General features: G+C 40.0%; 1 protein-coding gene across 6 annotated transcripts in view; it reads left to right on the top strand.

The window, feature by feature from the left end:
- LOC109078806 (serine/threonine-protein kinase PAK 3) overlaps positions 1-17,163 on the top strand; it is a 323,688-nt gene extending 306,525 nt beyond the window's left edge. For 4 of the 6 annotated variants that reach the window (XM_042754946.1, XM_042754944.1, XM_042754947.1 and 1 more), the window contains one exon: positions 15,033-17,163. In XM_042754946.1, coding sequence (XP_042610880.1) covers positions 15,033-15,122 — 90 coding nt within the window. In that variant the 3' untranslated portion in view covers positions 15,123-17,163. The remainder of the gene's footprint in view (positions 1-15,032) is intronic. The other 2 variants (XR_006159614.1, XR_006159613.1) reach the window with 2 other exon arrangements.
- The last annotated feature ends 1,113 nt before the right edge of the window (positions 17,164-18,276 follow it).

Genomic DNA, 18,276 nt, shown 5'->3' with positions numbered 1-18,276 from the left:
CATCCATACGTGCCGTCACAAGGACATTTGTTTCAAGAACATGAATGAGAAACTGGGAGACAGGCTGTTACATGAGGAGAGCTGGAAAGAATCATAGAAGGGCAACAACCCAGCAGCAGGACCTGTATCCTTTCTTTTGTGTGAGAAGGAAAAGGAGAAGCTCTGCCAGTGTCCTCCAAAATGACCTCCAGCATGCTACTGGTGTACATGTTTCTTACCAAACTGTCAGAAACAGACTCCATGAGGGTGGCATGAGGGTCAGACATCCTGTAGTGGGACCTGTGATCACAGCTCAGTACCATGCAGCTTTATTGGCATTTGCCAGAGAACACCAGAATTAACAGACTTGCCACTGGTGCCCCAAATTCTTCATGAATGAGAGCAAGTTCACAATGAGCACATGAGACAGACATGAAGGAGTCTGGAGATGCCATGGGGAACATAATGCTTCTTACAACATCATCCAGCATGACTGGTTTGATGGTGGGTCATTGATGGTCTGGGGAGGAATATCCTAGGAGGAACGGACAGACCTCCACATGCTACCCAACAGTATACTTACTGCTATTAAGTACCAGAATGAAAACCTCAGAGCCACTGTCAGGCCTTAGGCTGGTGCAGTGGGCCTTGGGTTCCTCCTGGTACATGGCAATGCCTGGCGTCATGTGGTCAGAGTGCATAGGCAGCTTCTGGATGATAAGGTTATTGATGCCACTGACAGGCCGTCACACACCCCAGACCTGAATCCAATCGAAACTTCTGGACCATTATGCATTGAAGCATCCAAAGCCACCAAGTAGCACAACAGACTGTCTAGGAGTTCACTTATGCCCTAAACCAGGTCTGGCAGGACATCTCCCACCATCTTATCAGGAGCATATCCAGACATTGTCAGGAGTGCATACAGGCATGTGGAGGCCATAACCCAAGGAGTGTCAAACTCAGTTCCTTGAGGGCTGCAGCCTTGCAGAGTTTAGTTCCACACTGCTGCAACACACATACCATGAGTTGCCATGATGAATATCATGCAGGTTGGATCAGCCTGTAATTTTATTTTATTTTATTTTATTTTATTTTGGCCCGAGCACCCGTGGTGCGAGGACCCTCTTGGAATTGCTCCGTTTATTAGTATTCTTCCGCTTCTTCTTCTTCTTCTTCTTCTCCGAAATGAATTGCATTTTTGAGGGCCTAAACATGCTCCAAAACTCACGAAACTTTGCACACACATCAGAACTGGCGAAAATTTACATCTGATATAGGTTTCAGAAGTGGGTGTGGCAAAATGGCTCGATAGCACCACCTGTTAAATTTCAATGGAGTGCGCCTCGAGCTACGTTTCATGTACATGCATGAAAATCGGTACATACGTGTAACACACCATTACCTACAAAAAAGTATCTTGGAACAAAATCCAAAACCCGACAGGAAGTAAGTTATTTTGAATTTCCTGTACGATTTTTGGGCAGTTTTTGCCATTTCCATGCCTCGTACTTTGACAAACTCCTCCTACAGTTTTAATCGGATTATCTTCAAATTTGGTGAGGGTCATCATAAGACCTTTGAGATGTTAAATTGCGAAGATTTTGAGTTTTCGTCAAGGGGTGTGTCCCTGGCAGCCTGACAAATTTTGATGTTTCGCCATGAAACAGGAAGTCGCTGTAACTCAGGCTAGCAATGTCCGATCTGGCACAAACGTCACACATTTGACAAGAGTCCTGTCCTGAACACATCAACATGCCAGTATTCGGTTATAGTCATAGCACCACCTGCTGGCAACAGGAAGTGTCATGTGTAACAGTTATGAACTGCTTGCAAAATAATAAAAAGCATCAACAAGTGTTAAATAGGCTGGCAAAATTCTAGAAGCATGCTAAAACATGCTAGCAACACTTAGCTCAGTGTTAAAGTATGCTATTAATGCAGTGTTGCAGAACATTACTGTAACTGGAGCATACAATATCCAATCTGCCTCAAACTTCACAAGTTTGATTATAGTCCTGGCCTGAAGATGTCTACATCCTCATATTTGGTTATAGTTATAGCGCCACCTACTGGCAACAGGAAATGACATGTTTTAGACTTATGCACTATTAGCAACATAGTAAAATATACCATTGTGTGCTAATCATGCTAGAAATATTCTCAAACATGCCAGTAACACTTACTATGTGCTAAAGGATGCTATTAATATTATGAAACAGGAAGTTGTTGTAACTTATGCATACAATGCCCAATCTGCCCCAAACTTCACACGTTTTATAAGAGTCCTGGCCTGAACACATCTAAAAGCCAATATTCAATTATAATTATACCGCCACCTGCTGGCAACAGGAAATGACTTATTTTAAACTAACTTAAACATGAAATGTCTGATCTGCCCTAAACTTCACATGTTTGATAAGATTCCTGGTCTCAACAGATCTTAAGGCCAATATTTCAGTTATAATCATACCGCCACCTGCTGGCGACAGGTAATTACTTGTTTTAAACTAACTTAAACATCCAATATCCGGTCTGCCCAAAGTTCATGTGTTTGATATGGGTCCTTGCCTGAACTCATCTTTAGGCCAATATTTATTTATAGTCTTAGCGCCACCTGCTGGCAACAGGAAATTACTTCTTTTACACTAACTTAAACATGCAATGTCTGATTTGCCCGAAACTTTGCATGTTTGGTAAAAGTCCTGGCCTGAAGACATTTACATGCCGATATTCAGTTATAATCATAGCGCCACCTGTTGGCAGCAGGTGGCACAAATATTTACCATTTTAAAAGCATATGGTCCAACGTTCACTGATCTCCTATGGCCACCCGGTGGTGGTGAGCCCGGGTGTGAGGGCCCTTTCATCGCTGCTTGCAGCTTTAATTTTATTTGGTTTGGTGTGATTTTTAATTCAGCCCTCAAAGAGTTGATGGTTTTGATGTCTATTGTCACATCATTTTGGTCTCATCAATTTTCACTGGCTACCAATAGCGACTCACATAAATTTTAAGGCATTGATGTTTGCCTACAAAACAACCACTGGCTCTGCAACCTTTTACTTAAATTCACTACTTTAGACTTATGTGCCCTCCAGAAGCTTGCGTTCTGCAAGTGAACAGCACATTATAGTGCCATCCTGAAGAGGCAGAAAATCCTTTTCACAGACTTTTACCTTAAATGTTCCCTGTGGAATGACCTGCCCTATTCGATCAGAGCAGCTGAGTTTATAGCCATCTTCAAGAAACAGATTAAAGACAAATCTCTTCCATATGCACTTGAGCCACTTTCTATTCTATTTCTATTCTATCTACTTGTTTGTTTGTTAGTTTGTTTGTTTGTTATTATTATAAAAACACGACCCTCGAACACTTGCACTTTCTATTCTATTTTTATTCTCTCTACTTGTTTTCTTTTAATTTATATTCAAATACTTGACTCTATAAAACTAGCATTCTCTGTACTTTTTCTATTCCATCTACTTGTTTTCCTTTTAATTATAATAATTATTATAAATTGTTATATTACTTATTGTCAATTGTTATAATAAATAAATTATTTCATTTTAATAGCTTGTACTTTATTAATGCGTTAGACTAGATTTGTCACAGCACTTACATATTGTTGCTCTTTTGTTAGTTTGATTGCTTTTATTGTCCTCATTTGTAAGTCACTTTGGATAAAAGTGTCAGCTAAATGACTTAATGTAAAAGTAAAATGTAATTATTGTTCATTCGTGAGTGTTGTTATCCCAGTGATTCACTACTGTCAGCAAGTAAATTCACTCTATTAGAGGTGTTGGCCCCTTAAAAAATGGTGTGGAAAACAGTGAATATACAAGTCAACTCAAGTTAAGTTACCTTTATTTATATAGTGCTTTATTCAATACAGATTGTGTCAGAATCAGAATCAGAAAGAGCTTTATTGCTAAGTGTGTTTACATGCACATGGAATTTGTCTTGGTGACAGAAGCTTCCAGTACACAGACAAGTGACAAGACACAGATAACAAAATAAAAATAAGTGAGTAGAAATAAATATGTAAAAAAACAATACACAATAGACAAAGAGACAGTATATTGTATGTACAGATGTGCTATAGACAAATTATGCAAGGGAATGTGGATAGATATAAGATATATTAAATCAATAACATACATATAATAAATGTAAGTATAGATAGTTGGGTATTTCACATGTTTTATTATACAGTGGGGAGAACATTTAACTCTTTGTGAGGTAGATGGCCTGAGGGAAGAATCTTTTCCCATGTCTGGCCGTTCTGGTGCTCAGTGCTCTGTGGCGCCAACCAAACGGCAACAGTTCAAAGAGGAAGTGTGCTGGGTGTGAGGTGTCCAGAGTGATTTTGCCAGCTCTTTTACTCACTCTGTATGAGTGCAGTTCTTAGAGAGTGGGGTTGTGCCAGTCAAGTCAAGTCACCTTTATTTATATAGTGCTTTTAACAATACAGATTGTGACAAAGCAACTGTACAGCATTAATTAGGAAAATAGTGTGTCAATAATGCAAAATGATAATTGTAAACACTCGATTTTCAGTTAAAGGCAGTACATCATTTAATTCAGTGATGTCACCAGCTCTGTTCAGTTTAACTAGTATCTGTGCAATCAAGTCAACAATATCGCTGGAAATGAAAAGTCCCCAAATAAGCAAGCCAGATGTGACAGCGGCAAGGAACCAAAACTCCATCGGTGACAGAATGGAGGAAAAAACTTGTGAGAAACCAGGCTCAGTCAGGGAACCAGTTATCCTCTGGCTCTAAGTGATTCGCTCAGCAGTCTGGACAATCCGCTGAAGTCTTCTGAGGTCAGTTTTGGTAACTAGGCTGAACCAGACAGTTATTGATGTGCAGAGGATGGATTCAGTGATGGCTGAGTAGAACTGTATCAGCAGCTCCTTTGGCAGGTTGAACTTCCTCAGCTGGAAAAGAAGGTACAACCTCTGCTGGGCCTTTTTCACAATAGAGTCAATGTGATTGTCCCTATTCAGGTCCTGAGAAATGGTAGTGCCCAGGAATCTGAATGACTCCACTGTTGCTACAGTTCTGTCCATTATGGTGAGTGGGGGGAGTGCAGAGGGGTTTCTCCCCCCCCCCATCATCTTCACTGTTTGGAGTGTGCTTACCTCCAGGTTGTTATAACTGCACTAGACAGCCAGCTGCTTGACCTCGCTTCTATAAGCAGATTTGTCACCATCTTGGATGAGGCCGATGACAGTAGTTTTGTCTGCAAACTTCAGGAGCTTGACAGAGGGGTCAGTAGAGGTGCAGTCATTGATGTACAGTGAGAAGAGCAGTGAAGACAGCACACATCCCTGAGGAGCGCCAGTGCTGATGGTGCGGCTGTTGAATGTGAAATTACCAATTCTCACTAGCTGTTGTCTGTCTGTCAGAAATCTGGTGATCCACTGACAGATGGAGCTAGGAACAGAGGTCTGGAGGAGTGTTGGGATGATGGTGTTGAAGGCTGAACTGAAGTCCACAAACAATATCCTTGCATAAGTCCCTGATTTGTCCAGATGTTGCAGGATGTAGTGCAGTCCCATGTTGACTGCATCATCGACTGACCTGTTTGCTCAGTAAGCAAACTGCAGAGGGTCCAGTATGAGTCCAGTGATGTCCTTCAGATAAGCCAACACCAGTCTTTCAAATGACTTCATGACAACAGACATTAAAGCAACAGGTCTGTAGTCAATAAGTCCTGCGATTTTGGGTTTCTTTGGGAGGGGGATGATGGTGGAGTGTTTGAAGTAGGCAGGGACTTCACACAGCTCCAGTGATCTGTTGAAGATCTGTGAAAATATGGGGCCAGCTGGTCAGCACAGGTTTTTAGACAGGCTGGTGTAACTCTGTCTGGGCCTGGTGCTTTTCTTCTCTTCTGTTTCCTAAAGAACTGACACACATCATCTTTACTGATCTGAAGTGCAGGAGTTGGGGAGAGGGGGGTTGCTGGAGGTGTTGATGGCTGTGTAGAAAGATGGTCAGAGCGGGTGTGGGGTGTGAGACCAGGAGTTTCAAATCTACAGTAAAACTTATTCAGGTCTTCAGCAAGTTGTTGATTCGCCTCAGTGTTGGCGGATGGTGTCTTGTAGTTTGTAAGGTCTTTCAGACCTTTCCACACTAAAACAGGGTCATTGGCTAGAACTAGTTTTCCAGCTTTTTAGCGTAGCTCCTCTTAGCCACTCTAATCTCCTAATTCAGTGTGTTTGTGGTCTGATTGTACAAGACTCTGCCCCCACTCCTGTAGGCATCCTCTTTGGCCTGTCAATCCTTTCCGAGTTGTGATGTGAACCATGGTATGTCTTTGATGTATATTAAATAAGTCCTGGTAGGAATGCTCATATCCTCACAGAAACTGATGTATGAAGTTTGAGCTCATCCTGATAAGTGGCAGCAGCTTCAAAAACACTCCAGACAGTGCAGTCAAAAACAGGCTTGTAATGCCCACTCTGTTTTGTTGATCCATCTCTTTAGAGTTCTTAAGACAGGCTTAACAGGTTTAAGTTTTTGCCTGTTTGTTGGAAGGAGATGAACCAGGCAGTGGTCAAAGAGTCCTAAAGCTGCTCTGTGGACGGAGTGATATGCATCCTTTATTGTGGTGTAGCAGTGGTCCAAAATATTTTTTCGTCTCTGGTGGGGCATGTAATGTGTTGTTTGAATTTTGGTAAAGCAGATTTTATAGTTTTAAGCAGGTAAATAGTATGTCAATAATGCAAACAAATTTCAATTTTGCTGTAAAACAGTTCTAAGAGGACAGTAGTAAACAGTCAACATTTCAGTTATAGGCAGTTCATTATCCATCTCATTTCAGTTCTCTTCAAATAGTGTCTGCTATCAATTTGGCAGTGATGGCGAAAATTAAGTGTCCCCAACTAAGCAAGCCAAAGGCAACATTGGCAAGGAACCAAAACTCCATTGGTGACACAAATTGAGAAACAAATAAAACTTGGGAGAAATCAGGTTCAGTCAGGGGGGGCAGTTCTACTCTGGCTAGATGAAAACAACATGGTGTAGTTTACTTGCAGGCTGCAACATAAGTCAGATTGTGGACTGACACCACTCAGAACATCCATCCAGTTCCTTCCTATTGATAATTGTCTACATCACACTAAACTGACATTTAAAACGATAGAGGTTTTCTCTATTCACAAATTGTGAAGTAATTTTTAGTCTTTAAATAGCTGAAACAGATAGCTGAGTAGGCCTATTTCACAGAGAGAAGAGCTCTTATTTTGACATGCATTGCATTCTCAGTGTAATATTTAGTCCACTGAAGGCAAGTTGTAATAAACCCCAGTGCAGTTTATTGAAGAAGTGAAATCAAAATTACAAACAAACAAAGATCTGACTTGACCAGACTTGACTTGGCATGAACAGAAACATAAACTCACCAAAAAGGATTACGGGAACAATACTCAACGAGAGACAATGGCAACATGAGAGCTACTTATGCAAAACAATACAGGTCACATGATAATCCAACCAATGAGAAACAAGACACATGAATAAGACAACAATCACAACAGGACACATTGAACAAAGGAACCAATAGCAGAAACACATGACAGGGTAGGGAAACACATGACAGGAACATGAAGCATGGTTAAATATCAAAATAAACGACAAGAAAACCTAAACAAGAAACAAAACCCAAAAACCAGCATGACATATCAAACCCCACCTCCCCCACCCCCAAGGGCAGCTCCAGACGCCCTAACATAACACCCACCCCAACCCAAACAAAACTCAAAAAGTCCGGAATGGTGGTGGAGTGGAGGCGGAACAGTCAAAGGAATGGAGGGCCAGGCCCATGCAAGGGAACAGGATCATAGTCATGGCATGGACCATGAAGCAGTGGGAAAGACCATGGGCCATGAAGCAGTGGTGGACCTGGACGCCGGAGCAAGGGCAGGTCTAGACAGTGGAGCAGTGGAGGACCTGGACCATGGAGCAGTGGCAGACTGTGGAACAGCAGACGACCTGGGCCATGGAGCATTGGCAGACTGTGGAACAGTGGAGGACCTGACCATGGAGCAGTGGTAAAGCCAGTGGAGTAGGGAGCCAAGGCGGAGCAGAAGACCACCAAGACTGAGTTGAAAACAACCACCGCAGAGCAGACGGGTCTGAAGATCCCCACAGTGGAGCAGATGAGCACCAAGGTGGAGCTGATGGAGCTGGAGACCACTAAGATAGCTCAGACAGAACTGGAGCAAAAGGCACAGAGAGGTTAACAACAGCCTCAATGGCCGTAACAGATAATTCACAAGCAGCCTTGACTCTATTATTAAGTTTACAAATGGCCTCCTTGGCCATGGTTGGACAGGCAAAAAGTTCATGGACTGCCTCCTTGGCCGTGACAGGGCAGACTATGAGTTCATGGACGGCCTACTTAGCAGTGATCGGGCAGAATGTGAGTTCATGAATGACCTCCTTGGCCATGGCAGGATAGGTAGAGAGTTCATGGACGGCCTCCTTGGCCATGAGAAGGCAGACTGTGAGTTCATAGACGTCCTCCTTGGCCATAACAGGGCCGACAGACAGGGCAGACCTCTAGAGGTTCTGCAACGGAAGCAGCCACCTCTGGAGTTTCTGCAGCAGAAGTCGCCACCTCTGGGGGAGAGTTCTCTGAGGCAGACTTGAGAACAGTGTGCAGTCCAGACACACAAAATGGTGACTGCCATCACGGCCAGCACAGTAGACAGAGGGAGATCTGCTGGGCTCGAGAGTGTCAAGGCTGTGAGTCTTGGTAGTGTAGAGACCACTGGGATGCCATCCATTCACACTGACATCAGAGGTGGCACAAATTTCATCTTGGCCGGAGGCTCTGGTGTGGCGGCCATCTTGTCCAGAGGCTCTGGGCAATGGTCTAATGCATAATAGCAGCATACTAGTGACTCTTGAAAAAGTTCATTCACGAAGATACCTTTAAGAGCAATGTCATTAAAATCCACTTGAGAGCAAAATTCACAAAATTTCTCAACATACTCTTCAATGGCTCAGTTAACTTATCGAGGGCGAAGGAGAGAACCTGCTGGTTGTGGATGAGTATTCTGTAATGATTAGTCCACTGAAGGCAAGTTGTAATGAATACAAGTGCAGTTTATTGAACAAGAAGTGAAATCCAAATTACAAACAAACAAACACCTGACTTGACTTAACATGAACAGAACTCACCGACAGAGGATTATGGGAATAATTCTCGATGAGAGACAATGGCAACATGTGGGCCAAAGTGAAAGATATAACACCAACATGTCAGAAAAAAATTAAATAAATAAACAGAATCACTGAGTTGGAAAAAGAAACACACACAAACACACACACACACACACACACACACACACACGTATATATGTGAAATTGAATTTATTTTAGGAATTATAAATACTCTCCAAACAGGCACCTGTGGTGGATGTCGTGGTTATTGTGGTTGTTTGGCTGGTTTCTGGATCTACTTAACTGCCAATAATCAAGCCCAAACAGCCAAGTCTTTATGATGTTGTACATCAAAAACAATAGATGAAATATTAAATGTATTAAACATAGTTATTTCTGTGTTTTCTATTCTTGTTCTATTCTTGTTCATTCTAACCAATTAGCAATAAAGGCTAACATACAAAGCCAGTTATTTTCATGTTCCTTGTGATAGCCCTTCCCTGGAAAATTCCCCTGAGGAAGGACCTTCTTTCTCAAGGGCAGAGCACTCTCTGGCACCTGCGCACCGATCTATGGAACCTGTATTACTGGCTTCTGGATGGGATGCGGCCAACTTCACTTACCTTTCACAGGCTCTGATAGACACCTTCACTCAGGCTTGAGCCCTCTCTACTAGGCAGGCCTATGCTCTGAAGTGGAGTCTGTTCGTTGATTGGTGGTGTTCTCATCAAGAGGATCCCCAAAGATGCCCAGTCAGCATTGTGCTGTCCTTCCTGCAAGAAAAGTTGGAGCGGAGGCTGTCCCCATCCACTTTGTCATGCTCTTATCCATCAAGAGGGTTGGGGACCTGCAGGCATTTTTCAGTCAACGAATCGTGCCTTGAGTTTGGGCCGGCTGACTCTCATGTTACCCTGAGACCATGACCTGGTTATGTGCCCAAAGTTCCCACTACTCCCTTTTTGGGACTAGGAGGTGAACCAACAAGTGCTGCACCTAGAGGAGGCAGATCCAGCCCCTTGGGAAAGGCTGTCTCCAAACAGAAGTTGGCCCACTGGCTAATGCTTGCCATTGCCTTGGCATACCAAACACAAGGTGAGCCATACCACTGGGAGTGAGAGCTTACTCCACTTGGAGTGTTGCCTCCTCCTGAACGTTGATCCACGTGCCTCTCTAGCAGACATGTGCAGAGTTGCGGGCTGGGCAACACCAAATACCTTTGTGCGATTCTGTAATCTCCGGGTGGAGCCGTTTAGTATGAACAGGTAACTTGCAGGAGGACCGTCTTGCTTGCAGCACCATTCCTCTGGCTAGGATATGTGTGCCTTATCTTCTTCCAGTAAGTTCCCTATCTAGTGAACAGAGTGAACCCTGAACTGCGCTGAATGCCTGAATGCTTTTTTGGTTCCGCAAAACAAACCTGAATGAGTGGATGCACGCCGCCATATACACATACAGGGGTGTGGGAAGATGTTTTAGGTTGTACGCGCGGGTGGTTGGGGGGGGGGGGGATTTTTACCCTAAGTGAAAATAGCAGTATTTTTTGTGATATGCTATTTACACTAAGTGCAAATAGCTATAGATTCTATTTATACTATGTTAAAATAGCAGGATGTTCTGTTAATTATTTATAGCAAATAGTGGTAATTATCTGCACCTCAGCATTGTAATACATTATAAAACAGTATGCAATAACAACTTATTTCTGTGTACATTTTAATTTTAATTCAAATTATTAAATGGATGCCACTTTTGGACAAAAGCCCTCCCTATACCTACCGTAACCCTACCCGATACATTATTTTAAACTTTTTGATTATTTCCTTCATTTTTAATTAAAAATAAATGTTTTTTTTATGTGATGTAAGGGAAACAGGTCAATTTAGCTCAAAGGGAATCATTTTAGATTTTAAAGGGAATTTGAACAGAATCACTGTTTCGCGGCTAATCACTGAGATGGGCAGCGATTCACTGAACGAGCCATATAACATAAACTCTACTATGGATATTAATATCCAAAGTATAGTGAAAACACTATTAATTAGCAGAGTAACAAGATCGGCAGTTTAAGACATTAACTTGTAAGGACAAAACACAAGATACTTCTCTTTTCAATATGATTAAGGCTTTATTAGATAAGTCTATACTTCTCTTTTCAATATGATTAAGGCTTTATTAGATAAATCTAAGACATATAAACTAATCTAACACATAAGCACACGCACTCACACATTCACACAAGTTGCAGGAGGATAAAGCGTTAGGGAAGAATGAGTTTAAGAGAATGAAAATGTGGAATCCCAAGTTTACAGCAATACGTGAAATTGCATAGACATGAACAACCATCAATCACTTAATTAACCCTCGCATTGAGTTCCTCAATGAGGTTAAAATTATATTAGATACACCAGTACAGATCAGAGTCTGGAGGTACGTTACTTGCGTTGCCTGTGTAACGGGGGTTCCCTTTGTTGTCATTGAAAAGGGGGTTTCCCGAGGTTGCTGATTGGCTGGAAGTAGTCGTTGAAGTGACGTCTTGGGAAGCCCGTGGTTGGGCGTTGGCTGACGATTCAGAGTTGTGGGCTGGTTGAAGTTTCAGACGGGCACTCGAGGTCAGACTCGGAGACACGCCATTACAAAACTTAACTCAGAACACGAAACTCTCAAACGGAAAAGAAACTAAAGTAAAAGAACAGAAGAGACGAGACTAGGTGGTGTTTCTTCTCATTGTGACTAAGCAGCAGCAGGCATGCAGGCCGAAGCATGCTGGAACCGCGCTCAAAGAACGCTAAAAGTGATGACAAAGCATGACTAAAAGCAAAAGCTAAAAAGCAGGCTTTAATGGTGTCCTGAGTATTTAAACTGGCCTTTTGGCCACACCTCAAATGTTGTCTTGACCAATTAGATATTGTCTTTGCTCGGGGTATCATAAATCATATCTTATCTTATCAAGCACGTGGTCCGAATTTTTCCACTCTTGCAGGGTATAATTTGGACATGATTCCTATAACAAGAATATGATACATTTGACAAATAACTGATGGTTCAGAAACATTTCAAGCAAGCAGATTGAAACACATACATACTAAACATGAATATGAATCTTTAAGCTATCCAATAGTTATTAAAAGACATACACAATAAGTGATTATAAACATGAAAGTCAAATGTGTGGGTTACATAGAAATGAATATGGAGTTAAGCAATGGACTGATATTCATTTATAAATCCTTTTGAGTTCATTAAAAGACAGTTCTTGTGCCATTCTCTGACATAAAGATGTTCTGTGGGGAGGTTAAAAGGTCCCCTTAGGAATTTCAGTCTAGTTCTGCTAGGTGGGGGGAAGTCAATCCAACGATCTTGTTTACTCTCATGGCTTTACATGTGAGGGTCAGACTGTCCATCTCTTTGATTACGTGCCCCAAATTTGACAATCTCTTCTTCGAATTGAAATTGTCAATAATTGTTCTAATGGTGTTAATGTTGAAAGCTGTTCTGTGAAAGAGTTGGTTGGTTACCTTGCTTCAGACTGTGGTGCTAGGAGTTGATTTACAACATAATGTTGCCTTTCTGTGGAATTCGGCTCCTCATGTTTCAACCATGCTCCCTATCAAATCTTTAATTTGTTTGGTTCGGATCTGATACGCTACAGTGATTTGAAATTTGAAAAGGGAGGGAAAAAGTTTACCAAAAGGCAGATTTTGATCGCGGGTTGCCCGGGTTGATCGCGTCAAAAGTAGTATGATAAACACTTTTCCATCTGAACCACTGAATCTGACAACTCATGATTGTATTTTGTAATGTTGACTTTCCCAATCACACGTTGGTGGGTGAAGTTAATGTAAATAGCCTCTGCCAACAAGGCACTCCATTTTTTATTTTTTTTTTCATTATTCCCAAAAGTTAAAAAGTTGGCCACAGAAAAAAACATGTACACGTATTTACTGAGAGTGGCTTGGCATGCAGATTCCATTGGCCAATAGTCATTGGACATTTCTCGTAATGGTCAGAGTTGATTGGGGCTTCAAAATGAGACCCCTAATGTCAGTACATAACCCACTGCTCTGCACATTTTGTATGTCTCTCTTAAAATCCAAGTTTACTGTAAACAGTATTACAGTACAGTTGACTGATTAAATACCTTTTCTGTCTATAGTTTGAATGATTGGGGACATGGTTGTTCTCCCAACATTGTTTGTAACTTTCGATCAGCCTTGGCCTTTTCAAGGTCATTATTGAGAACATGGTCTATAATAGTGGCCTTTATTTCATCCTTGGCCTCTACTTCTTCCACTGCTTTGCCTCCCTACCCTGCCACCTTGCATCCTTACTCCTCTTCTTCTTACCGAGAGACTGCACTGCACGCTCACACTCACACAAGGACAAGACATTATAGAAGTGTCAGGGCTCTGTCACAAAACCAAGAATAAACTAAAGCGAAGTGACAGAACCCTGACACATTTGTAATTTGTTCAAATTAATGAAAAATTACTTTAATGATGTGAACAAGCAGCTAGATGATGTGGAGGTTGAACAAGTAGTTTTGAGAATTTCCGTTATGCTGGAATTACAGTTATGTGAGAAATGTACCAAAATGACTGAGAAAACCTTTCTGGCTAGTAATTATTCCAATAGTAACTAATACCTTTTTAAATATCACTGGCAAGTATTCATTAGATATTAGTACTTTTTTTATTAAATACTATTAATTTTCATTACTAGTACCTATTAATTAGATACTGGTAGTTATTCATTGGGTACTAGTACTTATTTATTAGACTCTAGTAACTTTTGTAATTGTTACTAGTAACAATTCAACACTTTAGATTAGGGAATACATATTCAATATTAAGTGTTTTATGTCAATAAACTCCCAATTTGCTGCTTATTGATAGTTAGTAAGGTAGATGTTTGTAGTAGTTATGTTTAGGTATTGAGTAGGGTTAAAGGATCTAGAATATGGTCATCCAGAATAATGCATTAATATGTGCTTTATAAGGACTAATAAACAGCCAATATGCTATTAATATACATGCAAATAAGTAGAAATGTCTAATAAGTGTGCACTAGTATCTATTGAATTACTAGTAGATAATCAATAAGTACTAGTATGTAATTAATCAGTACTAATATATATTTAATAGGTACAACTATTTATTAAGTACTTGTATCTACTGAAAAAGAACTTTAACCCTTTAACCCTAACCCTAACCCTATTTAAAAGGTACTAGAACCTAAAAAATAAGCACTACTAGCTAATGAATAAGTATTAGTACTTAATGGAATACATACTTGTAGCTAAAATCAAGTACAAATACGGAAATCAAGGGGTTATGACGTCATTGGCCGGTGACACAATGACACTATGCGAACGGCCCATGTCACTAGTTAAAATTGCTTATTTCTCTGGATTTAAACATTCTTCGAAACATTTGGGATGATGTAAGTACACAAGTCAGCGAAATATATAATAATGTTTTAGTGGTTTTTGGATATTTTAATAAACAAATATTACATATTGTGCCTTTAAGATATAGTTAACATAGTCATATATACTTTATATGCAGGTAATATAGGTCCTGCAATTATACTGCATAGAAGAAATGTAAATGCATAATATAACACATGGATAATATAACAAATATAACACATTACAAATAAGGACATTACACAGATGGTATGTAAAATCCACTAAGAAAACACAGTCTACCTGGACTCAAAATAATTAAAAAACGTAGTCTGGAAATGCAAGGAAGATTGTAATGGTTACAATGCTTTCTTTAAATTGAAACAGATTGCAGAAACTTAATGTTTAAAGGAATGTAGAGATCAAGATGGATATAAAAATTAAAGTTTCCTAAATTTATTATTTCTCTTTACAGCACTCGTTCCTGAAGCTTGCCAAGCCCCTTTCCAGCTTGACTCCGCTGATTGTAGCTGCCAAGGAAGCCATCAAGAATAGCAGCCGTTAAGATTTCCCCCCACCCACACACACAAGCATACACATTCACACAGACACACAGACACAGACACAGACACACACACACAGAGCGCAAGTACAGTGTTTTAACGTGAGATACAGTAGCACAATTACACAATTTCTGAATCTGGACACAAACACTAACACAAGCACACGCTTGCACATGCACTTGCCCTTATAAGGGTGACTGACAGCTGTTCAAGGCCTTTGGGATGGGATTGGCCCTGGTCCCTGCCCTCAAACACGTTGTGATGTATGGAACTGCCACACTAGTCCATCAGTGTGTGTCCACCTCTTCACATCTGGAAAGGGGATAGAAAAACTGAAGAAAAAAAAAAAAGAAAAAAACAACTCCTGTGTTTCTTCTCTCTGGATTCAAAGATGATGTGTATTACAGTAGACCTCAAGAATTATCAAGTTTATTCTCTTATTTAATATATTCTGAACTGTCTTGGATTACTAGCAACCTTCTTTGGGTTTTACAGGGTTTTTCCTGTTCCTGAAGATGTGTACCTCCAAAACTCGGGATCTCCTCAAGACATCTGCATGACCGCAGCTATTCACAGCAATCATTTTCTGTCTACATTGTGTGTGCTCAAAGTCAGAGAGTTTAGTATGCTAGAGAGAGAGAGAGAGACAAAGGCTGCACGGGGCAACTTTTTGAGCAATCTTGCTGGGCAACTTTTTTGAGAATGGGTAACAAATTTCTGTTTGGATACTTTAGATCGATCAGTCGTGGGCACTGTGTCTCACCTGGTTGCCCTTTGATGGCAACAATGCTCAAAAAGTTGCCCTGTGTATCATCAGCCAAAGAAAAGGAGAGAGGGAGAAAGATTACATGTAAGAACTAAGATTAATCTCATACACACACAAAAAAAGAAAATATATATAGTTTTAGGACCTAGTTTTTGTTTGTTTGTTTGTTTGTTTGTTTTTCTTAGACTGTCATAGTAATATTCTTATGTATTATTGTTTTATTGTAGATAGATAGATAGATAGATAGATAGATAGATAGATAGATAGATAGATAGATAGATAGATAGATACATGTTCGTGACGTTTCAAAAGATTTACTCGCAAAGATTTGATACAGAAGTAACTTTTCTACTGTATTATACAGATATTATCATTTGAAGGCATAGTGCATCCTGAATTTGCAAAAAAAAAAAAAAAAAAAAAAAAAATACATTTTATTCTATGTTATTCTCTCAGATTGAATTCGCAGACTGTGTTTTCATGTGCAATGTCTTTGCCATAGGGCCCGGAAATTAGGCATGGAAACCACAACACATAGGTCTATACTCTGTACTATGCATTTTAAAAGCAAATGCAAAATGTTGAAAACCAAGCCATGGGGAGACAAATGTAGAATGGGCTAATGTGCTACTTCCTGGGTATAATGGAGTAAGAAAATCCTGCTGAGGTTTTGACATCTGCTCGTCACACATTAACAGAGAACATTGCATTAAGCTATTTGATCTTTCAGAGTGCAGTGTTTGGCTAAAATATTTGTATGATGAAGGGCCATTCACATAAGACTTGCTACTGTTTTACTTTTATTAATTTAGCAGATTCTTTCATCCAAAGTTACTTAAAAAATTAGGAATATACAAAGCAATTGATAAAAAGGTAAATAAACACAGTAAGTGCTCATAATACAAAGTTTCAGACATTGTTTAGAATAGTATAAGCCAAGTAGGAAGGGTTTTGGAAAATATGAATCACACATTGGTTTCAGCCTTTGCCCTTGTGCCCTAAGACAAAATAGCAAGGCCATTGTTTTTAAGGCACAAAGCTATACACAATTACATAGACAATTTTATCTACGCAAGCTCAGTGTCAGTGTCAGAATGGAGTTCTTGTAAAGCAAGTACATACTGCATTCTCAGCATTGCCACAAAGAGTACAGTTTGAAGAGAATCTTGATGAGCAAGTTAGATTTACATTTAATCATTTAGAAGATGCTTTTATCCAAAGCAACTTATAAATGAGGACAATAGAAGCAATCAAAACTAACAAAAGGGCAATAATATGCAAGTGCTGTGACAAGTCTCGTTTAGCCTAATGCAGTACACGGTGCAAGTTTTTTTTTTTTTTTTTTTATAACAATAGAAAAAGAATAGGGAATGCTAAGGTTAGAGGGTCTTTTTTTAAATAAAAATAGAACAAGTCAAAAGAATAGAAAAATAATATAAAATGTTAGTGCTAGACTGTCGTATTTTTATAATAAATAAAAAGAAAACAAGATAGAGTAGAAAAAGAATAGAGAATATTAGTATTAGAGGCTCTTTTTTATAAAGAAAACAAGTAGTACGAGTAGGAAAAGAATAGAGAGTGCAAGTGTTAGAGGGTCAAGTGTTTTTTTTTTTTTTTCTTAGAATTAGAATAGAGAGTGCTAGAGTTAAGAGGGTCAAATGAAGATGGAAGAGATGTGATTTTAGCAATTTCTTAAAGATGGCTAAGTACTAAGGTCATTTCATCAGGAGGGAACAGTTAATGGTAGTTAAAGTCAGTGAAAGTCATTTTGTTCCTCTCTGGAATGGCACTATAATGCATAATGCAAGCTTCTAGAGGGCACATAATTCTGAAGTAGTGAATTTAGATAAAGGGGTGCAGAGCCAGTGGTGGTTTTGTAGACAACCATCAATGCCTTGAATTTTATGCGAGCAGCTATTGGTAGCCAGTGCAAATTGATGGACAGAGGTGTGACGTGTTGTTTTTGGCCAGTTAAAAGACCAATTTTGCAGCCGCATTCTGGATTAGTTGTAGACACTGAGTTACATTTTATAAACGCTTATACGTAGCCAGCAAATTGGAATAATAATGTCTGGTTAAATGACACAGATATTTGAACGTAACTCTAACAGTTTTCTAAAAGTCATAGTAACACAACAGTGCATGGTATATATTTAACATTCAAAATAAATGGTATGTATGCAGTGGGAGCGTGCATTTGCAACGTGTTGGCCAAACATTAACATCAGTGCTTGCATACTTGCTCAGAATGTTTTTGTCTAACACATTGTGTTACAAACAGTTCTTTTCCATTCCATTGCACTCTGTCTGGCTGCTTTCGAACAGTAGTTTGCATCTTGTGTGAATGGTCCCTAAGAGAACAGTCTGTAAATCCAAACCCCCTCCCACTT

This window comes from Cyprinus carpio, unplaced genomic scaffold (genome assembly GCF_018340385.1).
Source record: "Cyprinus carpio isolate SPL01 unplaced genomic scaffold, ASM1834038v1 S000006617, whole genome shotgun sequence".
NCBI classification, from domain to species: domain Eukaryota; kingdom Metazoa; phylum Chordata; class Actinopteri; order Cypriniformes; family Cyprinidae; genus Cyprinus; species Cyprinus carpio.
Note: the sequence above shows the minus strand (reverse complement) of the source record. Positions and strands in the feature narration are given on the sequence as shown.